The sequence below is a fragment of the Aethalodelphis obliquidens genome, unplaced genomic scaffold, assembly GCF_003676395.1.
Source record: "Aethalodelphis obliquidens isolate GAN/ISIS:26980383/991018 unplaced genomic scaffold, ASM367639v1 scaffold69, whole genome shotgun sequence".
Classification (NCBI taxonomy): Eukaryota; Metazoa; Chordata; class Mammalia; order Artiodactyla; family Delphinidae; genus Aethalodelphis; species Aethalodelphis obliquidens.
Window position 1 is genome coordinate 1,379,858 of NW_020838013.1, and position 26,289 is coordinate 1,406,146.

At 38.2% G+C, this 26,289-nt stretch overlaps 1 protein-coding gene across 1 annotated transcript in view; it reads left to right on the forward strand.

The window, feature by feature from the left end:
* Window positions 1–24,122, forward strand: part of LOC113611398 (solute carrier family 22 member 10-like) — a 28,939-nt gene extending 4,817 nt beyond the window's left edge. Inside the window, exons 3-10 of the mRNA XM_027090291.1 lie at window positions 13,218–13,372; window positions 13,475–13,643; window positions 15,014–15,137; window positions 15,603–15,718; window positions 18,539–18,753; window positions 20,815–20,923; window positions 21,706–21,909; window positions 24,062–24,122. Coding sequence (XP_026946092.1) covers window positions 13,218–13,372; window positions 13,475–13,643; window positions 15,014–15,137; window positions 15,603–15,718; window positions 18,539–18,753; window positions 20,815–20,923; window positions 21,706–21,909; window positions 24,062–24,122 — 1,153 coding nt within the window. The remainder of the gene's footprint in view (window positions 1–13,217; window positions 13,373–13,474; window positions 13,644–15,013; window positions 15,138–15,602; window positions 15,719–18,538; window positions 18,754–20,814; window positions 20,924–21,705; window positions 21,910–24,061) is intronic.
* The last annotated feature ends 2,167 nt before the right edge of the window (window positions 24,123–26,289 follow it).

Sequence of the window (26,289 nt, forward strand, 5' to 3'; positions counted from 1 at the left end):
TTGTATGTAGACATATGTGTGTGTGTATATATATATATATATAAAATATCTTCTTCATTCATTTGTCTGTTGATGGACACTTAGGTTGCTTTCATATCTTTTCTATTGTAAATAATGCTGCTATGAACATTTGTATGCACTTATCTTTTTGAATGGTGTATTGTTTCTTTTCAGATATGTATCCAGAAGTGGTATTGCTGGATCATACAGTAGTCTATTTCTAGTTTTTTGAGGAAACTCCATACTGTTTTACATAGTTTCTGCACCAATTCACATTCCCACCAACAATGTATAAAAGTTCCCTTTTCTCCATATTTTCACCAAGAGTTGTTGTTTGTGGTCTGTTTCATGATAAGTATTTGATAGCTTTGAAGTGATATCTCATTGTGATTTGGATTTGCCTTATCTGATGATTCCTAGTGTTGAGTATCTTTTCATGTGCCAGTTGGTCATCTGTTTTTGTATTTGGAAAAATGTCTAATCAGTTCTTCTGCCCATTTTTATATAGGGTTGTTTACTTTTCTTGATATTGAGTTATATATGTTGTTTAAATATTTTGGATATTTTCTTTTGAGGATGGGTGAGGTTTTGATTAGTGATTCAATATCTTTCATCATTATTGGTGTGTTCAGATACTGAACTTGCTAATGTTTCTGTCTTGGTAGATTGTATGTTTCTAGAAATTTTTCTATTTATTCTAGGTTATCCACCTTGCCACTTATAAATATCTGCAGTAGCCTCTTTGTATCTCTGTAGTATCAGCTGTAATCTATCTGCTTTCATTTTAAATTTTTTAATTTAAATATTCTCTCATTTTCTTAGTCAAATAAGTTTCTCAATCTTGTTTGCTTTTTCAAAAAATCGCGACTTGGTTTTGTTGATGGTTTCTATTGTTTTCCTAGTTTCTATTTTATTTATTTCTGAACTGCTATTAGTTATTTCTTTCCTTCTGCAAACATTGGGCTTAGTTTCTCCTCTTTTCCAGTTCCTTCAGGTGTAAATTAATGTTATTTGAGAGCTTTCTTTTTTTAAAACATCTTTATTGAACTATAATTGCTTTACATTGTTGTGTTAGTTTCTGCTGTATAAAAAAGTGAATCAGCTATACATATACATATATCCCCAAATCCCCTCCCTCTTCGTCTCCCTCCCATCCTCCCTATCCCACCCCTTTAGGTGGACACAAAGCACTGAGCTGATCTCCCTGTGTTATGCAGCTGCTTCCGACTAGCTATCTGTTTAACATTTGATAGTGTATATATGTCAATGCCACTCTCTCACTTCATCCCAGCTTACCCTTCCCCCTCACCATGTCCTCAAGTTCATTCTCTACATCTCCATCTTTATTCCTGTCCTGCCCCCAGGTTCTTCAGAACCATTTGGTTTTTTTTAGATTCCAAACATATGTGTTAGCCTACGGTATTTGTTTTTCTCTTTCTGATTTACTTCACTCTGTATGACAGATTCTAGGTCCATCCACATCACTACAAATAACTCATTTTCATTTCTTTTGATGGCTGAGTAATATTCCATTGTATAGATGTGCCACATCCCATTTATCCATTCATCTGTCGATGGACACTTAGGTTGCTTCCATGTCCTGGCTACTGTAAATAGTGCTGCAATGAACATTGTGGTACATGACTCATTGAATTATGGTTTTCTCATAGTGTATCCCCAATAGTGGGATTGTTGGATCATATGGTAGTTTTATTTTTAGTTTATTTTTAAAATTTTTTTAATTTTTAGTTTTTTAAGGACCCTCCATACTGTTCTCCATAGTGGCTGAACCAATTCACATTCCCACCAGCAGTGCAAGAGTGTTCCCTTTTCTCCACACCCTCTCCAGCATTTATTGTTTCTAGATTTTTTGATGATGGCCATTCTGACTGGTGTGAGGTGATACATCATTGTAGTTTTGATTTGCATTTCTCTAATGATTAGTGATGTTGATGTGTTTCATGTGTTTGTTGGCAATCTGTATATCTTCTTTTTTTTTTTAACATCTTTATTGGAGTATAATTGCTTTACAATGGTGTGTTCACTTTCTGCTTTATAACAAAGTGAGTCAGTTATACATATACATATGTCCCCATATCTCTTCCCTCTTGCATCTCCCTCCCTCCCACTCTACCTATCCCACCCTGCTAGGTGGTCACAAAGCACCGAGCTGATCTCCCTGTGCTATGTGGCTGCTTCCCACTAGCTATTTGTTTTACGTTTGGTGGTGTATGTAGGTTCATGCCACTCTCTCACTTTGTCACAGCTCACCCTTCCCCCTCCCGTATCCTCAAGTCAATTCTCTAGTAGGTCTGCATCTTTATTCCTGTCTTGCCCCTAGGTTCTTCTGACCATTTTTTTTCTTAGATTCCGTATATATATGTGTTAGCATACGGTATTTGTTTTTCTCTTTCTGACTTAATTCACTCTGTATGACAGATTCTAGGTCCATCCACCTCACTATAAATATCTCAATTTCATTTATTTTTATGGCTGAGTAATATTCCATTGTATATATGTGCCACATCTTCCTTATCCATTCATCTGATGATGGACAGTTAGGTTGCTTCCATGTCCTGGCTATTGTAAATAGAGCTGCAGTGAACATTTTGGTACATGACTCTTTTTGAATTATGGTTTTCTCAGGGTATATGCCCAGTAGTGGGATTGCTGGGTCGTATGGTAGTTCTATTTGTAGTTTTTTAAGGAAACTCCATACTGTTCTCCATAGTGGCTGTATCAATTTACATTCTCACCAACAGTGCAAGAGTGTTCCCTTTTCTCCACACCCTCTCCAGCATTTATTGTTTGTAGATTTTTTGATGATGTCCATGCTGATTGGTGTGAGATGATACCTCATTGTAGTTTTTTTTTTTTGGGGGGGGGTATGCGGGCCCATTTTTTCTAGGTATTTTTTGATTTCCTCTTTGATTTCTTCAGTGATCTCTTGGTTGTTTAGTAGTGTATTGTTTACCCTCCATGTGTTTGTATTTTTTATGGATTTTTTCATGTAATTGATATCTTGTCTCATAGCGTTGTGGTCGGAAAACATACTTGATACAATTTCAATTTTCTTAAATTTACTAAGGCTTTATTTGCGGCCCAAGATATGATCTATCCTGGAGAATGTTCCATGAGCACTTGAGAAGAAAGTGTATTGTGTTGTTTTTGTATGGCATGTCCTATAAATATCTATTAAGTCCATCTTGTTTAATGTATCATTTAAAGCTTGTGTTTCCTTACTTGTTTTCATTTTGGATGATCTGTCCATTGGTGATAGTGGGGTGTTAAAGTCCCCTAGTATGATTGTGTTACTGTTGATTTTCCCTTTCACGGCTGTTAGCATTTGCCTTATGTATTGAGGTGCTCCTATGTTGGGTGCATAAATATTTACAATTGTTATATCTTCTTCTTGGATTGATCCCTTGATCATTATGTACTGTCCTTCTTCGTCTCTTGTAATACTCTTTACTTTAAAATCTATTTTGTCTGATATGAGAATGGCTACTCCAGCTTTCTTTTGATTTCCATTTGCATGAAATATCTTTTTCTATCCCCTCACTTTCAGTCTGAATGTGTCCCTAGGTCTGAAGTGGGTCTCTTGTAGACGGCATATATACGGGTCTTATTTTCATATCCGTTCAGCCAGTTTATATCTTTTGATTGGAGCATTTAATCCTTTTACATTTTAAGTAATTATCGATATGTATGTTCCTATTACCATTTTCTTAATTGTTTTGCATTTGTCCTTGTAGGTCTTTTCCTTCCCTTGTGTTTCCTGCCTAGAGAAATTCCTTTAGCATTTGTACAGCTGGTTTGGTGGTGCCAAATTCTGTTAATTTTTTGCTTGTCTGTAAAGGTTTAATTTCTCTGTTGAATCTGAATGAGATCCTTACTGGGTAGATTAATCTTGGTTGTAGATTTTCCCCTTTCATCACTTTAAATATATCCTACCACTTCCTCCTGGCTTGCAGAATTTCTGCTGAAAGATCACCTGTTCAACTTATGGGGATTCCCTTGTACATTATTTGTTGCTTTTCCCTTGCTGCTTTTAATATTTTTTCTTGGTATTTAATTTTTGATAGTTAGATTAATATGTGTCTTGGCGTGTTTCTCCTTGGAATTATCCTGTATGGAGTCTCTGCACCTCCTGGACTTGATTGACTATTTCCTTTTCCATATTAGGGAAATTTTCAACTATAATCTCTTCAAATATTTTCTCAGACCCTTTCTTTTTGTTTACTACTTCTGGGACCCCTATAATTCAAATGGTAGTGCATTTAATGTTGCCCCAGATGTCTCTGATACTGTCCTCAATTCTTTTCATTGTTTTTTCTTTATTCTGCTCTGCAGCAGTTATTTACATTATTTTATCTTCCAGGTCACTTATCCGTTCTTCTGCCTCAATTTTTCTGCTATTGATTGATGCAGGGTTCATCAACTTGATTGTGGGGATTTAGTCCACTGCTCCTGAGGCTGCACAGAGAAATTTCCCTTTCTCTCCTTTGTTCGCACAGCTCCTGGGGTTCAGCTTTGGTTTTGGCCACACCTCTGGATGTACATCGCTCTCAGGCATCTGTTCCCCACAGGAAGGAAGGGGTTAAAGCAGTGGCTGATTAGGGGGCTCTTGCTTACTCATGCCAGGAGCAGAGACGGGTACGGTAGTTTTAACTGGAATGCGGGGTGAGCCTGTGGTGGCAGAGGTCACCGTGATGTTGCAGCAGCCTGAGGTGTGTAGTGTTTTCTCCTCGGGAAGTTGTCCCTGGATCACGAGACCTGGCAGTGGCGTGCTGCACATGTTCCTGGGGGAGTGTGTGTGGATAGTGACCTGTGCTTGCACACAGGATTCTTGGTGGCTGCAGCAGCAGTGTTAGCATTTCTTTCCTGTCTCTGGAGCTCGTTTAGGCAGTGCTCTGCCTTCTGTGGGCAGGCAGGGAAGGAATCCCCTCTCCTCACGCACCCTGAAACAATGGTCTCTTGCCTCTTTGGCAGGTCCAGACTTTTTCCCGGACTCCCTCCCAGCTAGCTGTGGTGCACTAGCTCTCTTCAAGCTGCGTTCATGCAGCCAACCCCAGTCCTCTCCCTGGGATCTGACCTCTGAAGCCCAAGCCTCAGTTCCCAGCCCCCACCCGCCCTGAGGGGTGAGCAGACAATCCTCTCAGGCTGATGAGTGCTGGTCAGCACTGATCCTCTGTGTGGGAATCTCTCTGCTTTGCCCTCTGCACCCTTGTTGCTAAGCTCTCCTCTGGGTCTCTGAAGATTCTCCCCCACCCACTCCCTGTCTCTGCCAGTGAAGAGGCTTCTTAGTGTTGGAAACTTTTCCTCCTTCACAGCTCCCTCCCAGGGGTGCCTGTTCCATCCCTATTATTTTGTCTCTGTTTTTTCTTTTTCTTATGCCCTACCCAGGTACGTGTGGATTTTCTTGCCTGTTGGGAAATCTGAGGTCTTCTTCCAGCGCTCAGCAGGTGTTCTGTAGGAGTTGTTCCACATGTAGATGCATTTTTGATGTATTTGTTGGGAAGAAGGTGATCTCCACCTCTTACTAGTCTGCCTTCTTGAAGGTCCCCCTCTAGTTATCTATTTTATACATATCAGTGTATATATGTCAATCCCAATCTCCCAATTCATCGCACCACACACCCGCCCACTTTCCCTGCTTGGTGTCCATACATTTGTTCTCTACATCTGTGTCTTTATTTCTGCTTTGCAAACCGGTTCATCTGTACCATTTTTCTAGATTCCACATATATGTGTTAATATACTATTTTTGTTTTTCACTTTCTGACTTACTTAAATCTGTATGACAGTTGGTAGGTCCATCCACGTCTTTATAAATGACCCAATTTCGTTCATTTTTAAGGCTGAGTAATATTCCATTGTATATATGTACCACATCTTCTTTATCCATTCATCTGTCGATGGGCATTTAGGATGCTTCCATGATCCAGCTATTGTAAATAGTGCTGCAATGAACATTGGAGTGCATATGACTTTTTGAATTAGGTTTTTCTCTGGGTATGTGCCCAGTAGTGGGATTGCTGGGTTGTAATGCAGCTTTTAGTTTTTTAAGGAACCTCCATGCCATTCTCCACAGTGGCTGTATCAATTTACATTCCCACCAATAGATGCAAGAGGGTTCCCTTTTCTCCATACCCTCTCCAGTATTTGTGGTTTGTAGACTTTCTAGTGATGTCCATTCTAACTGGAGTGAGGTGATACCTCATTGTAGTTTTAATTTTCATCTATCTAATAATTAGTGATGTTGAGCAGCTTTTCATGTGTCTCTTGGCCATCTGTATGTCTTCTTTGGATAAATGTCTATTTAGGTCTTCTGCCCATTTTTGGATTGGGTTGTTTGTTTTTTTAATATTGAACTGCATGAGCTGTATGTATTTTTTGGAGATTAATCCATTGTCTGTTGCTTCTTTTGCAAATATTTTCTCCCATTCTGAGGGTTGTCTTTTTGTCTTGTTTACAGTTTGCTTTGCTGTGCAAAAGCTTTTAAGTTTTGTTAGGTCCATTTGTTTATTTTTGTTTTTATTTCCATTACTCTAGGATGTGGGTCAAAAAAGATCTTGCTGTGATTTATGTCAAACAGTGTTCTTCCTATGTTTTCCTGTAAGAGTTTTATAGTGTCTGGTGTTACATTTAAGTCTTTAATCCATTTTGAGTTTTTTTTTTGTGTGTGTGTATGGTGTTAGGGAGTGTTCTAATTTCATCATTTTACATGAAGCTGTCCAGTTTTCCCAGCATCACTTATTGAGGAGTGTGTCTTTTCTCCATTGTATATCCTTGCCTCCTTTGTCATAGATTAGTTGACCATATGTGTGTGAGTTTATCTCTGGGCTTTCTATCCTGTACCATTTATCTATATTTCTGTTTTTGTGCCAGTACTAAATTGTCATAATTACTGTAGCTTTGTAGTATAGTCTGAGGCCAGGGAGTATTATTCCTCTGGCTCCGTTTTTTTCCCTGAAGATTGCTTTGGCTATATGGGGCCTTTGTGTCTCCATACAAATTTTAAGATTTTTTTGTTCTGATTCTGTAAAGAATTCTGTTGGTAATTTGAATCTGTAGATTGCTTTGGGTAGTACTGTCATTTTCACAATATTGGTTATTCCATTGCAAGAACATGGTATATCTCTCCATCTGTATCATCTTTGATTTCTTTCATCAGTGTCCTACAGTTTCCTGAGTACATGTCTTTTACCTCCTTAGCTAGGTTTATTCCTAGGTATTTTATCCTTATTTTTGCAGAGGTGAATGGGATTGTTTCCTTAATTTCTCTTTCTGATCTTTCATTGTTAGTGTATACGAATGCAAGAGATTTCTGTGCATTAATTTTGTATCCTGCAATTTTACCAAATTCATTGATTAGCTCTAGTAGTTTTCTGGTAGCATCTTAGGATTCTCTATGTATAGTATCATGTCAACTGCAAACAGTGACAGTTTTACTTCTTCTTTTCCAATTTGTATTCTTTTATTTCTTTTTCTTCTCTGATTGTCATGGCTAGGACTTCCAAAACTATGTTGAATAATAGTGGCGAGGGTACACATCCTTATCTTGTTCCTGGTCTTAGAGGAAATGCTTTCAATTTTTCACCATTGAGAATGATGTTTGCTATGGGTTTGTCACATATGGCCTTTATTATGTTGAGATAGGTTCCCTCTATGCCCAGTTTCTGGAGAGTTTTTATCATAAATTGTTGTTGAATTTTGTCAAAAGCTTTTTCTGCATCTATTGAGATGATCATATGGTTTTTATTTTTCAATTTGTTAATACGGTGAATCACACTGATTTATTTGTGTATATTGAAGAATACTTGCATCACTGGGATGAATCCCACTTGATCATGGTCTATGATGCTTTTACTGTGTTGTTGGATTCTGTTTGCAAGTATTCTGTTGAGGATTTTTGCATCTATATTCATCAGTGATATTGGTCTGCAATTTTCTTTTTTTGTAGTGTTTACCTGTTTATATTTCCTATTTCTTCCTGGTTCAGTCTTGGAAGGTCATACCTTTCTAAGAATTAGTCCATTTCTTCCTGGTTGTCCAGTTTATTGGCATAGAATTGATTGTTGTAGTTTCTTAGGATGCTTTGTATTTCTGCAGTGTCTGTTGTAACTTCTCCTTTTTCATTTGTAATTTTATTGATTTGCGTCCTCTGCCTCTTTTTCTTGATGAGTCTGGCTAAATATTTATCAATTTTGTTTATCTTCTCACAGAACCAGCTTTTAGTTTTATTGATCTTTGCTATTGTTTTCTTTGTTTCTATTTCATTTATTTCTGCTCTGATCTTTATGATTTCTTTCCTTCTACTAACTTTGGGTTTTGTTTGTTCTTTCTCTAGTTCCTTTAGGTGTAAGGTTAGATTGTTTATCTGAGACTTTTCTTGTTTCTTGAGGTAGGATTATATTTGCTATAAACTTCCCTCTTAGAACTGCTTTTGCTGCTTCCCATAGGTTTTGGATCATCGTGTTTTCTTTGTAATTTGTCTCTAGGTAGTTTTTGATTTCCTCTTTGATTTCTTCAGTGATCTCTTGGTTATTTAGTAACGTATGGTTTACCCTCCATGTGTTTGTGTATTTTACTTTATTCCCCCTGCAATTTGTTTCTAATTTCATGGAGTTTTGGTTAGAAAGATGCTTGATATGATTTCAACTTTCTTAAATTTACTGAAGCCTGATTTGTGACCCAAGATGTCATCTCACCTGGAGAATGTTCCGTGTGCACCTGAGAAGAAAGTGAAATCTGTTGTTTTCGGATGAAATGTCCTCTAGATATCAGTGAAATCTATCTGGTCTATTGTGTCATTTAAAGCCTTTGTTTCCTTAGTAATTTTCTGTTTGGATGATCTGTCCTTTGTTTTATGTGAGGTGTTAAAGTCCCCAACTATTATTGTGTTACTGTAGATTTCCTCTTTTATAGCAGTTAGCATTTGCCTTATGTATTGAGGTGCTCCTAAGTTGGATGCATATATATTTATAATTGTTATAACTTCTTGTTGGATTAATCTCGTGACCATTAAGTAGTGTCCTTCCTTGTTTCTTATAACATTCTTTATTTTAAAGAGTATTATGTCTGATATGAGTATTGCTACTCCAGCTTTCTTTTGATTTCCATTTGCATGGAATAACTTTTTCCATCCCCTCACTTTCAGACTGTATGTGTCCCTAGGTCTGAAGTGGGTCTCTTGTAGACAGCATATATGTGGGTCTTCTTTACGTATCCATTCAGGCAGCCTGTGTCTTTTGGCTGGAGCATTTAATCCATTCACAATGAAAGTAATTATCAGTATGTATGTTCCTATTACCATGTTAAAAATTATTTTGGTTTTGTTTTTGTAGGTCCGTTTCTTCTCTTGTGTTTCCCACTTAAAGAAGTTCCTTTAACATTTGTTGTAGAGCTGGTTTGGCTGTGCTGAGTTCTTTTAGTTTTTGTTTGTCTGTAAACCTTTCGATTACTCTGTTGAATCTGAATGAGATCCTTGCTGGCTAGAGTAATCTTAGTTGTAGGTTCTTCCCTTTCATCATTTTAAATATATCATGCCACTCCCTTCTGCCTTGTAGATTTTCTGCTGAGAAATCAGCCACTACCTTATAGGAGTTCCCTTGTATGTTATTTGTCATTTTTCCCTTGTTGCTTTCAATAATTTTTCTTTGTCTTTAATTTTTTCGATTTGATTACTGTGTGTCTTGGCATGTTTCTCCTTGGGTTTATCCTGCCTGGGAGTCTCTGGCTTGGATGAACAATCAGCCAAGTGCTTTCTGGACTTGGATGACTATTTCCTTTCCCATGTTAGGGACGTTTTCAACTATAATCTCTTCAAAGATTTTCTTGCGTCCTTTCTCTTTCTCTTCTCCTTTGGGGACCCCTATAATGTGAATGCTGGTTTATTAATGTTGTCCCAGACGTCTCTTAGGCTGTCTTCATTTCTTTTCATTCTTTTTTCTTTATTCTTTCCATGGCAGTGATTTCCACCATTCTATCTTCCAGGTCACTTGTCCGTCCTTCTGCCTCAGTTATTCTGCTATTGATTCCTTCTAGTGTATTTTTTTCATTTCAGTTATTGTATTGTTCATCTCTGTTTGTTTGTTCTTTAATTCTTCTAGGTGTTTGTCCTTTAATTCTTCTAGGTCTTTGTTAAATATTTCTTACATCTTCTCGATCTTTGCCTCCATTCTTTTTCTGAGGTCCTGGATCATCTTCACTATCGTTATTTTGAATTCTTTTTCTGGAAGGTTGCCTATCTCCACTACATTTAATTGTTTTTCAGGGGTTTTACCTTGTTCCTTCATCTGGTACGTAGCCCTCTGCATTTTCATTTTGTCTGTTCTTCTGTGAATGTGGTTTTCCTTCTGCATGATGCAGGATTTTAGTTCTTCTTGCTTCTGCTGTCTGCCCTCTGGTGGAGGAGGCTATCTAAAAGGCTTGTGGAAGCTTCCCGATGGTAGGGGCTAGTGTGGGTAGAGCTGGATGTTGCTCTTTTGGGCAGAGCTCAGTAAAACTTTAATCTTCTTGTCTGCTGATCAGTGGGGCTGAGTCCCCTCCCTGTTGGTTGTTTGGCCTGTGATGACATAGCATTGGAGGCTACAGGCTCTTTGGTGGGGCTAATGGCAGACACTGGGAGGGCTCATGCCAAGGAGTACTTCCCAGAATTTCTGCTGCCAGTGTCCTTGTCCCTGCTGTAAGCCACAGCCCTGTCCTCTGCAGGAGACCCTCCAACACTAGCAGGTATGTCTAGTTCAATTTCCTATGGGATCACAGTTCCTTCTCCCTGGGTCCTGATGTGCACACTACTTTGTGTGTGCCCTCCAAGAGTGGAGTCTCTGTTTCCCCAAGTCCTGTCAAAGTCTTGCAATCAAATCCTGCTAGCCTTCAAAGTTTGATTCTCTGAGCATTCCTCTCCCATTGCCAGACCCCCAGGTTGGGAAGCCTGACATGGGGCTCAGAACCTTCACTCCAGTGCACGGACTTCTGTGGTATAATTGTTCTCCAGTTTGCGAGTCATGCACCCTGTGGTTATGGGACTTGATTTTTTTGTGATTGTGCCCCTCCTACCATCTCATTGCAGCTTCTCCTTTGTCTTTGGATGTGAGGTATATTTTTTGATGAGTTTCAGTGTATCCCTGTTGATGATTGTTCAGCAGTTAGTTGTGATTCCAGTGCTCTTGCAAGAGGGAGTGAGTGCACGTCCTTTTACTCCACTATCTCAAATCCAATGCCAATACTTCTTGAACTCTTCCATAAAGCAGAAGAGTAGGAAAACTTCCTAACTCATACTATAAGACCAGTGTTCTTATGATATCAAAGCTAGATAATGACTTCAGAAAAACGAAAATTACAGAGCCATATCCCCTCTGAATATAGACCTAAAAATATTCAACAAAATGCAAGTAAACTGAATCCAAATTCATATTAAAATGTTTATATACTGTAAAAAAATAGGATTTATCACAGAAATGCAAAGTGGTTCATCATAAGATAATCATCCAATATAATATACCACATCAATACAATGAAGGAAAAAAACCTATATAATGTCAACTGATGCTTAGGAGACATTTTATAAAATCAAACAATTTTCTTGGTGAAAATAATATAGGAATTAAATGTAACTTCCTCAATATTTTAAAGGGTGTTTAGGAATAAAGCTACAACTATCACTACAGTCAATGGTGAAAGAATATTAACTTTCACACTAAGGTAAGGAGAAAGATAAGGATGTCTGCTTTCACTGCTGCTTTTGACATCATACTGTAAACCTATGTAGAGCAATTAGAGAGAAAGAGAAATAAAATTTACCCAAAGTAAAAAGGAAGAATAATAATATAATTATATATATATATATATAGAGGACATGATCATATAGATATAGAAAATTCCAAAGAATGCCCAAGAAATTCATTAGAACTAATAAACGAATTTAAGAAAGTTGCAGAGTACAAAACAAACACACAAAAATCAGTTGTTTTTCTATATATTTGAAGTGAACAATTTGAAAAGAAATTAGGAAATTTATTACCCATACATCATCTTCTAAATGAATAAAATACTTAGAAATAAATTTAACCTAGGATGTGAAAGACTTGCACATTGAAAACTATACAGTGTTGTTGAAAGAAATTAGAGAAGACCTAAATAAATGGAAAGTATCCCATGTTAATGAGGTAGGAAGACCTAATATTATCAATGAAGTCAATCATATTTAATGCAGCTACAGTTTCAATGAAATCACAATCAAAACTCCAATGTAATGTTTTTCTAGAAACAGAAAAGCTGAAACTTATATTCAGATGAAATCAGGGCTCCAAATAGCCAAACAATTTTGAAAAAGCAGAGTAAATTCAGGGAACTCATGCATCTCGGTTTCAGAACTACAATGAAGCTACAGTTACCAAATGTTACGGTACTGGTATAAGGATTGACATACAGACAAATGTAATAGAACTGAGAGTTCAGAAATAAACCCATACATTTATAGCCAACTGTCTTTTTTTTTTTTTTTTTTTTTTTTGCGGTACGCGGTCCTCTCACTGTTGTGGCCTCTCCCATTGCGGAGCACAGGCTCCGGACACATAAAAAAAAATGATCACAATCTACAAGATCTCTGAGATAACATGAAGCATGACAACATTTGCATTATTGGGGTTCCAGAGGGAGAAGAGAAAGATAAGTAGATTGAAAATGGATATAAGGAAATTATGTCTGAAAATTTCCCAAACCTGGAGAAAGAAACAGATATCCAGGCACAGGAAGCACAGAGGGTCCTAGAAAAGATTAAACCAAACAGACCCACAACAAGATATATCGTAATTAAAATGATAAAAGTGAAAGATAAAGAAAGGATTCTAAAGGCAGCAAGAGAAAAACAATGAGTTATATACAAGAGAATTCCCATAAGGCTATAAACTGATTTTTCTGCAGAAAAATTTCCAACATTGTAGTTTCTTTCGTATGGTATCACTTCCTGTCAGAGTCCTCCTGGGGATTGGATGATGAAGTTTTAGTATAGTAATGTTAGTCTGTAAACCAGAGTGTTAATATGAAGCGATTTCCATTGTTGATTTCGCTCTTGTTTACTCAAGGTTTCAGGTACGAAGAATCACTTGCTAAAACATTGTCTAAATTTCAATGTATGCTTTGTTTTCTTAATTTTTTTTACCACAAATTATCATTGCCCCCATAATCTAACCTGCCTCTCTGTTTCTTAGGTTTGGGAGAAAGTTGATTCTCAGGTGGTGTTTGCTCCAGCTCGCCATCTCTGGGACCTGTGCAGCCTTTGCTCCCACCTTCCTCATTTACTGCTCACTACGCTTCTGGTCAGGTTGTTCTGCTGTGGTCATCATAACAAATAACTGGATGCTCAGTAAGCCAACAGTTTTGATTTTCTTGATTTTCCAAGCCTTGAATTTAACCTTGAAATTTCACCCTTATGTGACATTAATATCCCATTTGGGTTTTCTTTCAGTTGTAGAGTGGACAAGGTCCCAGTCAAAAGCCATGGTAATAACACTGATAACCTGTGCCATTAGTATTGGACAGATAATGCTGGGAGGACTGGCTTTTGTCTTTCGAGACTGGCATACCCTGCAGCTGGTGGTGTCTATCCCATTCTTTGTCTTCTTTTTCTCCTCAAGGTATGAGCCTCTCTCTCACTCTACTTAAGGGAACCTAGGATGAAAATGCATATTGAATTGGGATATACTGATTTTCTTATTCCCTGGACCATTTCCTGTTGTTTTGACCTAAACCAGCATTTCTCATTTGTTCACTCTGATCAATTTGAGATTTGAGAAGTAGAATAGGGAGTAACAGTGATCTTCCTTCCAGGGAGCTCGAGGTATTTTCTGCCATTTTGCTTCCTAAGTCTTACCCAGTATTGTGGTCATTGAGTTATTCCAATATTATTTTTCTTATAAACTTGAAGATATACCTTCAATTTTTTGGCTTTGGAATGAATAAGGTACAACAAAGTTTTCCCTGATTTTCTATGTTGCAGATGAAATTGGATAAAGGAAGAGGCAGAAAATTTATTCATAGAGCAATTTAACAAAATAGCAACAGAATTTCTCCAGAAGTGAAAATGACAGCAGATTGGACGACTTACATTACGTGTTCAACACTCCCTCTTCCCTTAAATAATTTTAACAAATATTTATTTATGGATAATTCCATCCCTACACTTAAAACCACTCTAGGGAGAATTAGCTTTAGTAGATTGCAGAAAGTTGACTACAGGATTACTATAGTGAGATGAGTACAGAGAGAAAGAAGAGTGTAATCCATGTCAGACTCATCTGCTAAGTCATTCTTTTCTCATAACAAGGAAGATGTGCTTATTGTTTCCATTTAGTTATAAGAAAACTAAAGCAGATGTAAATAAGTGACTCATTTATGTAGTTAGTTACCGACACTTCTGGTAGTGGCAGGAGTATTCACAATATTTGTTGGCCTAAAAGTTTACATAATTTGGGGACTTCTTTTGTCAAAATAATATACATTATATACACTATATATAATAATATATATATAATATACATTATATATACCATATAATATATATATAATATACATTATATATACTATATATAATAATATATATAATATACATTATATACACTATATAATAATATATAATGTACATTATATACACTATATATAATAATATAAATATAATATACATTATATATACTATATATAGAATATATACTATGGCACAAATTTGCCAGATCTCATGCTAAGCTTTGGAAGGGAATTATGCAAGTGAGGGACTCTCAAACTTAAGCTTCGTAAGCCTCTTGGAAAATCTGGTGAATAAGCAGAGAGGCAATTTGAAAACAAAGTCTGTGATCCTATGCATGTAGTACATTTTTTGCCTTCCATCTAATAGCCACCACTTCAACTGGTGGTGGATATTGGATGGAAGGCAAAAAGCCTATGTTGTAATTAACCGTAGGACGAATAGCGAGAGATAGCTGACTGCACTCATGTGCCCGTCTCTCATCAGGTGGCTGGTGGAATCTGCTCGGTGGCTGATTATCACCAATAGACCAGAGGAGGGCTTAAAGGAACTGAAAAAGGTTGCTCACAGAAATGGAATAAAGAATGCTGAAGCAGCCCTGAACATGGAGGTGAGCAGGAAGGGGAAGGTGGTTATTGGGTTGGAGAGAAGATACAAATTGACACGTGCCTTCTCCTTATTATAGACAGACTGCTTTTCTAACAAGGGCAGCTAGTCGAGAATGCAAATTCCCTGGTCTTTCATGGCCATCTCATAGAAAAGAAGCTGTGAGCACTGTACAGAGCTTCTTCCTATAGCTCAATTCCTGATCTGACTCTATACCCTATGTACTCTCCTGGGGGCCTTGCCCACCTCTGTGGCCTCATTTTCAAAATATCACTGTTGCCATTTAATTTCCTGGAGTCTCCCTTAACTCCCTGCCTCCTTCTTCATACCATGTTCACTCCTGTGATTGCATGTGTAATATGTTACGTTATAAAGAAAGGGAACACATCTCTCCTCTCCTATCGGGTGCCAGTGCTCATCACAATACCTGGCACTGTGTTGGCAAATGACACGTTTGTCGTTCTTGAAGGGTTTGAGAGCGACCATGCAGGAGGAGCTGGAGGCTGCACAGACCAAAACCACTGTATTTGACTTGTTCCGCACACCCAACCTGCGTAAGAGGATCTGTCTCCTGCTCTTTGTGAGGTGGGCGCCACGCAGTGCATGACAACATTCAAAGAGTGGGGACATGAATCTATGTATTTCATAGGTTTTAACAGTGCTGTGAGAGGGAGGCGCTGATTTGGAGAAAAAATGAGGAAATCACACCAAATAACACTCACACAGAACTGCTTATATGATGAAAATTTAGTTAGGTCATATCACACTATCAGTCTTTTCTCTGGAGATTGATGTTGAGAACTTCCATCACAGTACAGATTTGAGCACTTAATTTTCTGCATTTTTCTTTCAATTTTAATTGAAGCAAACGTTGCAAACAGAAACATGAAGAGGTCAGAAATATCTACAAATCAATGAATATGTCAGTATGTAAAAAGGTAGCCAACATACAGATCAAGATAGAAAATCCTAATTCCCCAAGACTTCCCCTCAACTCTCTGGTTCAGCAATATTCACCTCCACACCTTTGCCCGACACTGTTCTCTGCTCACCGCCCTCTCCTGTGCCAAATAAAACTTAACAGTGGTTCTGATCTCCTTCACTGCAGATGAGTGTTGCCTGACCTTGACCTTCACATAATATAAATGATAGAAGGGTTCTGTGACAGGCCGTCTCTCCTCATGCTCATTCATGAAGATTCATCCATTCTGTTGCACGTGACAGTAGGTTGTTCTCCTCCCCAGTGCTTTAGTCTCCATTGGATGAATACACTACAATTTCTTTATGTACTTCAATATCGATGGACTTTTATTTGTTTCCAATTTGGATACAGTTTTTTGTGTGTTAGCACAAGGACTTCTGTTAAAGTCTTGCTCATTATCTCTTGAGGGGACATAAGTATTTACTTTGGTATCGTCAGGAGGAGAAATTTTAAATTCTGAATTTTTGAAGATTCACACACATGGACAAAAAGCACACAGGACGATAAACACCCACTGCCAAGCTTAAGAAAGTGACTATTGAATAGTATAATTTATCTTTCCTGGATATATCCTAGTAGACTGCTTATTCATTTAATTCCATTGTGCTTTTTGACCTTTTCACATCCACTAGGACACAGACTTACGTTTCTGAATTCTAGATAATCAGAGTGGAAGGAAAAAGTACATACAATGATAAGAAAAGACCTGTTTGCAATTGCTGTGTTCTGTGATGTTTCTTCTATTTTCTTTTTAAACATCTTTATTGGAGTATAATTGCTTTACAATGGTGTGTTAGTTTCTGCTTTATAACAAAGTCAATCAGTTGTACATATACATATGTCCCCATATCTCTTCCCTCTTGCATCTCGCTCCTTCCCACCCTCCCTATCCCACCCCTCTAGGCGGTCACAAAGCACCGAGCTGATATCCCTGTGCTATGTGGCTGCTTCCCACTAGTTATCTATTTTACGTTTGGTAGTGTATATATGTCCATGCCTCTCTCTCACTTCGTCCCAGCTTACCCTTCCCCCTCCCCGTATCCTCAAGTCCACTCTCTAGTAGGTCTGCATCTTTATTCCCATCTTGCCCCTAGGTTCTTCTGACCTTTTTTTTTCTTTTTTTTACATTCCATATATATGTGTTAGCATACGGTATTTGTTTCTCTCTTTCTGACTTACTTCACTCCGTATGACAGTCTCTAGATCCATCCACCTCACTACAAATAACTCAGTTTTGTTCCTTTTTATGGCTGAGTAATATTCCATTGTGTATATGTGCCACATCTTTATCCATTCATCTGTTGATGGACACTTAGGTTGCTTCCATGTCCTGGCTATTGTAAATAGAGCTGCAGTGAATGTTTTGGTACATGACTATTTTTGAATTATGATTTTCTCAGGGTATATGCCCAGTAGTGGGATTGCTGGGTCGTATGGTAGTTCTATTTGTAGTTTTCTAAGGAACGTCCATACTGTTCTCCATAGTGGCTGTATCAATATACATTCCCACCAACAGTGCAAGAGGGTTCCCTTTTCTCCACATCCTCTCCAGCATTTATTGTTTGTAGATTTTTTGATGATGGCCATTCTGACCAGTGTGAGGTGATATCTCATTGTAGTTTTGATTTGCATTTCTCTAATGATTAATGATGTTGAGCATCCTTTCATGTATTTGTTGGCAGTCTCTATATCTTCTTTGGAGAAATGTCTATTTAGTGTGATGGTTTCTTCTATGGCAATACCTAAATCTGTCTCTCTCTGGGTGAAATAGATCTTTTATGTGGACTCCTTTCCCTTAGATGCTCTTTGGGTAAAAGGTAGATCCTCAGTGGGAATCTTTGATTCCATTTCTGATGGTACAGTTGGTACATGTTTGCTTTCCTGAATTCTTACATTTTCTTTTAGCCCCAAGAAGTCTGTTATGAACTTTAAATTTCCCAGAACTGTGTTTGAAACCAGGACACTATGCTCCCAGTCAAGGGACACAGGTAGTTTCTTTGCAGTTCCAGCCACTAGTTGAGGAAAGGGAAATGCTTTACAGTATTGGGGTTGGCGGAATAGAGGGAGGACTCACAGCATACAGACAACTCTCAAAAAGAAATGATTTCCCTAAATTTTAAGTTTTAATGCTTATATATTCAAATTCTCTATACCATCCAGTTCAGTGATTGAGTCAGGTTATGTTTTCCCGTCACTGCTAACTCTATGCTTAGGGACTCAAAAAAAGAAGGACAAAAGGAATATCATTTTCCTTGTTATTTTAATGGTAACTTTATCACCCTAAAAGGAAGTGTTATACAAATCAGACTACACCTTAATTGTTAAACATTGATCATTTGCTACCTGTGTCAATATAATAATCGACTGCAACATGTTGGCTCTAAATCTTACAGCTTGTGTCTTTCCTCTTTTGTTCACTACAGATTTGCAAGCACAATACCCGTTTTTGGCATCTTTATCAATCTACAGCACTTTGGGAGCAATATTTTCCTGTTCCAGGTAATCTTTGGCGTTCTCACTGCCTTAGCCCGATGTCTTGCACTTCTAGTATTGAATTATATGGGCCGTCGACCAACTCAGATGCTTTTCATGTTCCTGGTGGGACTTTCCATTTTGACCAACACTTTTGTGCCCCAAGGTGAGAGAAGACTGGACTTTGGGGAAAAAAGTGTCTTTTTCCCACCCTTCAGGGATTGTATTGGTCACACTTGTCTGAAGTCAGGTTTAAAAAGAGGTACCAGGGACTTCCCTGGTGGCGCAGTGGTTGAGAGTCCGCCTGCCGCTGCAGGGGACACGGGTTCGTGCCCTGGTCCGGGAAGATCCCACATGTTGCGGAGCGGCTAGGCCCATGAGCCATGGCCGCTGAGCCTGCGCGTCCGGAGCCCGTGCTCTGTAGCGGGAGAGGCCACAACAGTGAGAGGCCCGCGTACCGCAAAAAAAAAAAAAAGGGGTACCAGTTATGTGCTAAGTATTCCCCCCAAACCAATCTGATGGTTTATGAGAAATTCTGCTAAAAATTTTTTGGGAAAAGAACTAAAGGTCAGCGAGGGGCAAATCAGGCATATGTTCATCTCATCACATTGTGAAGTGTCTTAAACTGGTACAATTTATCCCAGGTTATTTCTCTAAGACAGCAATTGTTTACCTGCCTTTTGTCCATTCACACTTCAAATAACAAGTGTGGAGGAGTGAGGCCTTGCAATGATCCCCCAGGTGAGGACACAGCATGGTCACTCCCTCTGTTTGGGTTCTTCATTACCAGCTTTGATGACTAGTCACTTCCCCGTCTCTACATACCCACATATGAATGTGGTGTTAAGTCACCATGACTGCAGCTCTTGCTCATGAGAGTCTCCCAGGAAATGAAAAAAATCCCCCTTTTTCAAGGAATGAAGGAGTGAACAGTTGGAATAGAATTTAAGCAGATTAAAATCCTCGTCCGGGGCTTCCCTGGTGGCGCAGTGGTTGAGAATCTGCCTGCCAATGCAGGGGACATGGGTTCGAGCCCTGGTCTGGGAAATCCCACATGCCGCAGAGCAACTAGGCCCGTGAGCCACAACTACTGAGCCTGCATGTCTGGAGCCTGTGCTCCGCAACAAGAGAGGCTGCGATAGTGAGAGACCCGCGCACCGCGATGAAGAGTGGCCCCCGCTTGCCACAACTAGAGAAAGCCCTCGCACAGAAACGAAGACCCAACACAGCCAAAAATAAATAAATTAATTAAAATAGGTATTAAAAAAAATCCTTGTCCATTCCCTGTTAGATTACTTTACAAGTTAATAGAAAAGTGATATGATTAGTAGAACCTTAGTGAGCGCTATGCTTCACCATCTCCCAATGCAAGAATATGCTTCACAGCATTACAGATGGGCGGACTCTGCTCTTTAGAATATCCTTAATGATGCAGGCTTACTCCCTTACACGAGAGTTCTTTCCAATATTATAAAGCTATAATTAGATTTCTTTTTATACTGTGCAGAAAACTGTTCCTCTGAAATTTTTTTTAGTGGTCCCCAATTCTTTTTTTCCAAATAGAAGTTTCCGTTCCTGGTTCCTCATGTCTAACACTGATGTAGACCCAGCTTCTCTTCAGCCTGTCCACTAACAGAAAAGCCCTGTCCCTCTATTACTCTCTTGGGCCATACTCACCCCATGGCAATGCTGTATCTACACGAGGTTGACTGACTCACTGAGGTTTGTCTGGGACTTTCCAGGTTTTATTAATGAAAATCTCACATCGCTAAAACCTCCTAATTCCCAGGAAAACCAGGATGACTGGTCACTTTAAATTCTGCCCTTTAATTGTAAAGTCCTCAAGGTTAAAGCTGAGGCTTAGACACAGTAATTGTCCACGTGCCAGTCCTACCTCCTATAATAAGCATAGAGCAAGTACTGGACAGAATAACTAAAAGCAAATTTCTGCCACACTCACCTTTTCTTCTTCTTCTCTGGCAAATCTCAGATATACAGGGAGATTTGCTACAATTAACCGAGATAATTTTATGTACATTTTACAACCTATGTTGATAACTTTATCTTTCTCAGTTTATAAGACTCCATGATCCTGCTACTGTGATATTTTCTACAATCTATTTCAAACATACAAATAACCTGTAGAGTTGTTTGTCCTGAATAAAGTTGGTGGTTGCTGATTCCTTTAACACAGCGTTCTTAATCTCACTGGTCTTCCTCTCTCTAGAAATGCAGACCCTGTGTGTGACTTTGGCAAGTGTGGGAATCAGCTGTGGTGCCGCTTCTATCACCAGTTATTCTGTCCACTGTAATGAACTCATCCCCACTCTCCTCAGGTATAAGGATTTTTTATATCCTTCCGAAGCCTGAGTCAAGATTGATATATAGTATCCAGTAGTTTAATATAATTTGTGGTTTAGGAAAGGGACCAGGAAATTGTTCTAATTCCACTAATAATAAGGTAGTAGTTGCCCATTTGTAAGTTCCAGTTATGAGTGTAAAACAGAAATATAAAGCACCAAACATATTAGAAAATAACAACAAACAAAAAAAGTGGATTTAACCTTAATTACTGTGTCCTTGAGGTTGGCTTTGGATACGGATTTTCTAAAAAGCGACTTTTTATTGTTTATCATCTAATAGCTGTAAACTGTACTACTTAGAATAGAAAATGAAAAATCAAAAACCAAGAACTTTGAATATCCCTCCAGGGCCAAAAAATAGGACTTTCCCAGCTAATTGATGCTTATTGTGGAATAACATAATAAGAAATGTTAATTATAAAGCAATTATTTGTAATAGTAATAGTAACAATATACTAAAAAACAATTATCACCACAGTTTATCAGAAAAGCTGACTTGGTGCCGTGTACTGTGCTAAGCAGTACTTCAGTACATCTGTTTTTATTAAAATGATGAAAACGCGTCTTAACACATTTTGACCCTGTCAAAGACAGCTAGAAAATCACAGAGCAAATCACAAAAAACAGTGTTTCGTAAAGCCCACATATGTAATAATTGTGTTTTAGTGTGTTCCATAATCACATCAAAATAATAGATCATAAGTTATATGTGTGGATATTTACTGGATTATTATGTATTCTTGTTTATCTTTCAGGGCAAAAGCTTTGGGATTAGATGTAATGGCTAGTAGGTGTGGGTCAGCACTGGCTCCCCTCTTGATGACCCTGGTGGTGTATCTACCCACTCTGCCCTGGATCATCTATGGAGTATGTCCCATTATTGCGAGTCTTGTTGTCCCTTTCCAACCTGAAACCAGAAATCTGTCTCTGCTTGACACCATCCAGGATGTGGAAAATAAGTGAGTAATTCTTCTAGCCATCCCCTGGGAGAGACTGTGTGCTTTGGATCTGTGAGTGAGAAAGACAAAACACAGAGTGGGTCCCTCAGATCACTGGAAAGGCTGAGCCTGCCTGGGATACTTCCATCTTAGGCCATGGCCTTCACAAGTGGCAAGGTCATTTCTAACCATTGTGAGTTCCAGTCTAGACTGCAGAGATTCCTCTCTGCCCTGTTCTCATTGGTAGTTTTAGTGCTGAAGAGACAGTAATTAGCTCTACTGTGAGGGCATATCCTACCTGCCCTCATGATAGTATTTCATGATCCTCAGATCCATAAGAGCAGGGGATATAAAGGGGAAAGAAATGGGATGACCAGTGAAGGAACAACGTTAGGAAGATCATGTTGAGCTAAAGACTCTTTGATGATGGCCATTCTGAAAATCTACAAACAATAAATGCTGGAGAAGGTGTGGAGAAAAGGGAACCCTCTTGCACTGTTGGTGGGAATGTAAATTGATACAGCCACTATGGAGAACAGTATGGAGGTTCCTTAAAAAACTAAAAATAGAACTACCATAGGACCCAGCAATCCCACTACTGGGCATATACTCTAAGAAAACCATAATTCAAGAAGAGTCATGTACCACAATGTTCATTGCACCACTATTTACAATAGCCAGGACATGGAAGCAAACTAAGTGTCCATTCACAGATGAATGGATAAAGAAGATGTGTCACATATATACAATGGAATATTACTCAGCTATAAAAAGAAATGAAATTGAGTTATTTGTAGTGAGGTGGATGGACCTAGAGTCTGTCACACAAAGTGAAGTAAGTCAGAAAGAGGAAAACAAATACCGTATGCTAACACATATATATGGAATCTAAAAAAAAAAAAGGTTCTGAAGAACCTAGGGGCAGGACAGGAACAAAGATGCAGACGTAGAGAATGGACTTGAGGATACGGGGAGGGGGAAGGGTAAGCTGGGACGAAGTGAGAGAGTGGCATGGACATGTATACACTACCAAATATTAAATAGATAGCTAGTGGGAAGTAGCCACACAGCACAGGGAGATCAGCTCGGTGCTTTGTGACCACCTAGAGGGATGGGTAGGGAGGGTGGGAGGGAGGGAGATGCAAGAGGGAAGAGATATGGGGATATATGTCTATGTATGGCTGATTCACTTTTTTCTACAGCAGAAACTAACACACCATTGTAAAGCAATTATACTCCATTAAAGATGTTAAAAAATTTTTTTAAAGAAAAAATATAAAGACTCTCTTTGATAAGATAATAAAGAAATAAATCTTGTGTAGGCGCTTGTAAGATTCAGGCAAATTTTGTCACTACAAGTAATGGAAAGTATCAAGGATAGGGGAAAAAAGAAACTAGTAAAAGTCTTTTAATATGAGAAATATGCTATCTACGTAACCTAGGGCCTTAATAATAAAGTTCCACAAACTGAGTTAATTAAACAACAGAAATGTATTGTCTCACAGTTCTGGAGCCTGGAAGTCTGAGCTGAAGTTGTTGGCAGGGCCATGCTCCCTCTGAAGGCTCTAGAGAAGGGTCTGTTCCAGGTCTCTCCTGGTTTTGGTAGTTCCTTGGCTTGTGGCAGCTTAACTCCAATCTCCACATGGCATCTCCCTGGCATGTCTCTACGTCCAAATATCCCCTTTGTATAATGACACCAGTCAAATTGGTTTAGGGGCCCAACCTACTCCAGTATGACTTCATCTTAATTAATTATATCTGCAAGAACCATGTTTCTAAATATGGTAATCTCATATTCTGAGATACTGAGAGTTAAGGCTTCAGCATATGAATTTTTGAAGGGACACATTTCACTGCATAACAAATGGGGCTAAGATTTTCAACTCACCCCTTGACTTTCCAAAGGTGTCTTTGGTCAGAGGTCTAAAAAGACCAAGTGAGAGTAGCACTTTCTAACTGCTTTCTTGGGTCTGCACAGTCAGCAGAGCCTTTTGCAGGACGAGTGTCAATCTCTCATGGATTTTATTGGATTATAAAAAGCTGATGGTTAAGGATCAGTTTGTACTTGTGCACGGATGGCATCCAAACTTACTTTTATTATTTTCTATTTTTTAATGTGTGTTTTTATTTGCTAACTCGTTGGTTGATTTTTTTTTCTGTTTTGTTTTTCCAGCAAAAAATTCTCAAGAGAGGCACATGAAAAAGATTTCTACATTAAAGTGACAAAATTTTAAGTGGATTTCATGAGATGACTGGTGAGGAAAATAAAAATATGAAGAAAAAAAATGGGAGTTTTCCTTTATCTTTACATACTAGCAAGAAAGTATACTGGAACATGAATCTCATTTACAATCATGGCATTAATTTGCAATTAAACATATGATTTCTTGGAACATGTAATTCCATGATCAGAAAAATGGTGCCCACGTAGAATGTTAGGAAACATGTTTTCCTCTTGTATTCCTGAAGGAGCTGGTGTAAAATGGGTAATATGTCTTCCTTAAATATTTGGTAAAATTTCCACTGTAGTTTTCTTTGTGGAAGAATGTTTAACTATAAATTTATTTCATGTAATAGATATAGGACTATTTAGTTTATCTTTTTCTTCATTAATAGTTTCTCTCCTTATCATGGATTTTATTTTCCTATAACTTTACTTACCTGATTTTTGATGGATGCCAAGCACTGTGTCTTAACTTCTTGGATGCTAGATACTTTTTATTCTTAAAAATATTATTGAGTTGTTTGGGATATGCCTAAGCGACTTGAAAACACTGATCTTTCTGGGTCTGGGGGAAATCCTGTGGAGTGTCTACCAGGCAGCTGTTTGGACTCATCCACAGGCTATCAATACTGGTAAGGGGCTGAAGAACCATGGGCAAAAGGATTGTCTGGAGTTATCTCCTGGCTTGCTCACCAAATATGGAACCAAACCAGGTTTGTTTGCCCGTTGAACAACAAGCCAAACACTGAGTCACTGACGTTTGCAACAGGGAAAGTGTTATTTGTGAGGTAGCCAAGTGAGAACACAGGAGAATAAATCTCAGATATGCATCTCCAGAGGCCAGAGGCTTGAGATATTTATGATATAAAGAAGCAGAGTGGTCTCAGGCATTTGGAAAGGTGATTGGAGATTGGGGAAAGATGAAGAAACTCATTTCTGTGCAGGCCCGGCTTTAGGGTCAGTGGGCTCAACTAGTCTTAGCCAGGTGTATTGGGCAGGAGCTGACTCCAAATTTTTGGAAAACAACTTAAGCCCCCATTACTCTAGTGACTCATACATCAGAAGTATTATCTATAGGGGTGGTTAGAAGTCTGATGATAAACTATGTAGGGTTCATGAAGTTTGGAGGGTTTGCAGTTAGAGAAAGGGGAAAAAATACAAATGAAGTAGGCTTAATCAGTAAAGGCAGGTTACAAGCAGAGGGTTTTCTAAGAAACTGTTCCCTTATCTGCTGCTATGTTAGACACATTCAATGATTTCTGTTAAACACCAGCTTCCGTTAATCCTATGGAGCATGGTTTCATAATTTCTCCCTCTTCATCATCTTTCTCTCTCTTGCTACCAAACTTTATGTGTTTCTCTGCTTCCTGTTAATTTCCCTTTTGTCCTATTCTTTATTTTTTCTTTTAAAAAATTTTAATTACAGAACTTAATTATCTACAGAAAACAGTTTTAAAAAGACACATATATACACCATATATACCAAAATTAAACATATATGACTAGTTTGCTGTGGTACAGAGCTTCCCTTAAAAAAGGAGGAGGGTTCTGATCCTGAAGAAGATAGAATAAGCATACTGAATCTGTTCTCTTTTGACTAAATGCACCATGAAAGAACTCATGGGGCAACTATTCTAGACTGTGAAAGTATATATAGTAATATATTAACATGTCTAAAAAATAATAGCACAAAGTGGATGGAGGAGGAAATAGAGCTCTATAGGAGTAAAGTTTCTATATATTATGGAATTCAGTGAGTATAAATATGAAGTAGGTTCTGATAGCTTATGCTGTGTATTATAACCTCTAGAGCAACTACTGAGAAACCACTGAGAAAAAAAAGAGTTTAAAATACTTAAATAAATTAAATGATACACTAGAAAATATTTACTTTAAAGGTGGTATCAAAAGAGGACTAGAGGAATAAAATAGTCATGAGGCAGAAAGAAAAATAAAATCAAAATAATTGATGTGATTCCAACTGTATCAATAATAATATTTACAATCTAATTAAAAGCAGAGACTGGCTGGATGAGAAACAAAAAGATCCAACTCTATGTTGTCTACAGGAGATAGACTTTAGACCTGATACCAATAGATTGAAAGTAAAAGGATAGAAAAAGAAATACCATTCAGACCGCAACTGCAAGATAGCTGGTGTGACTATATAAATATCA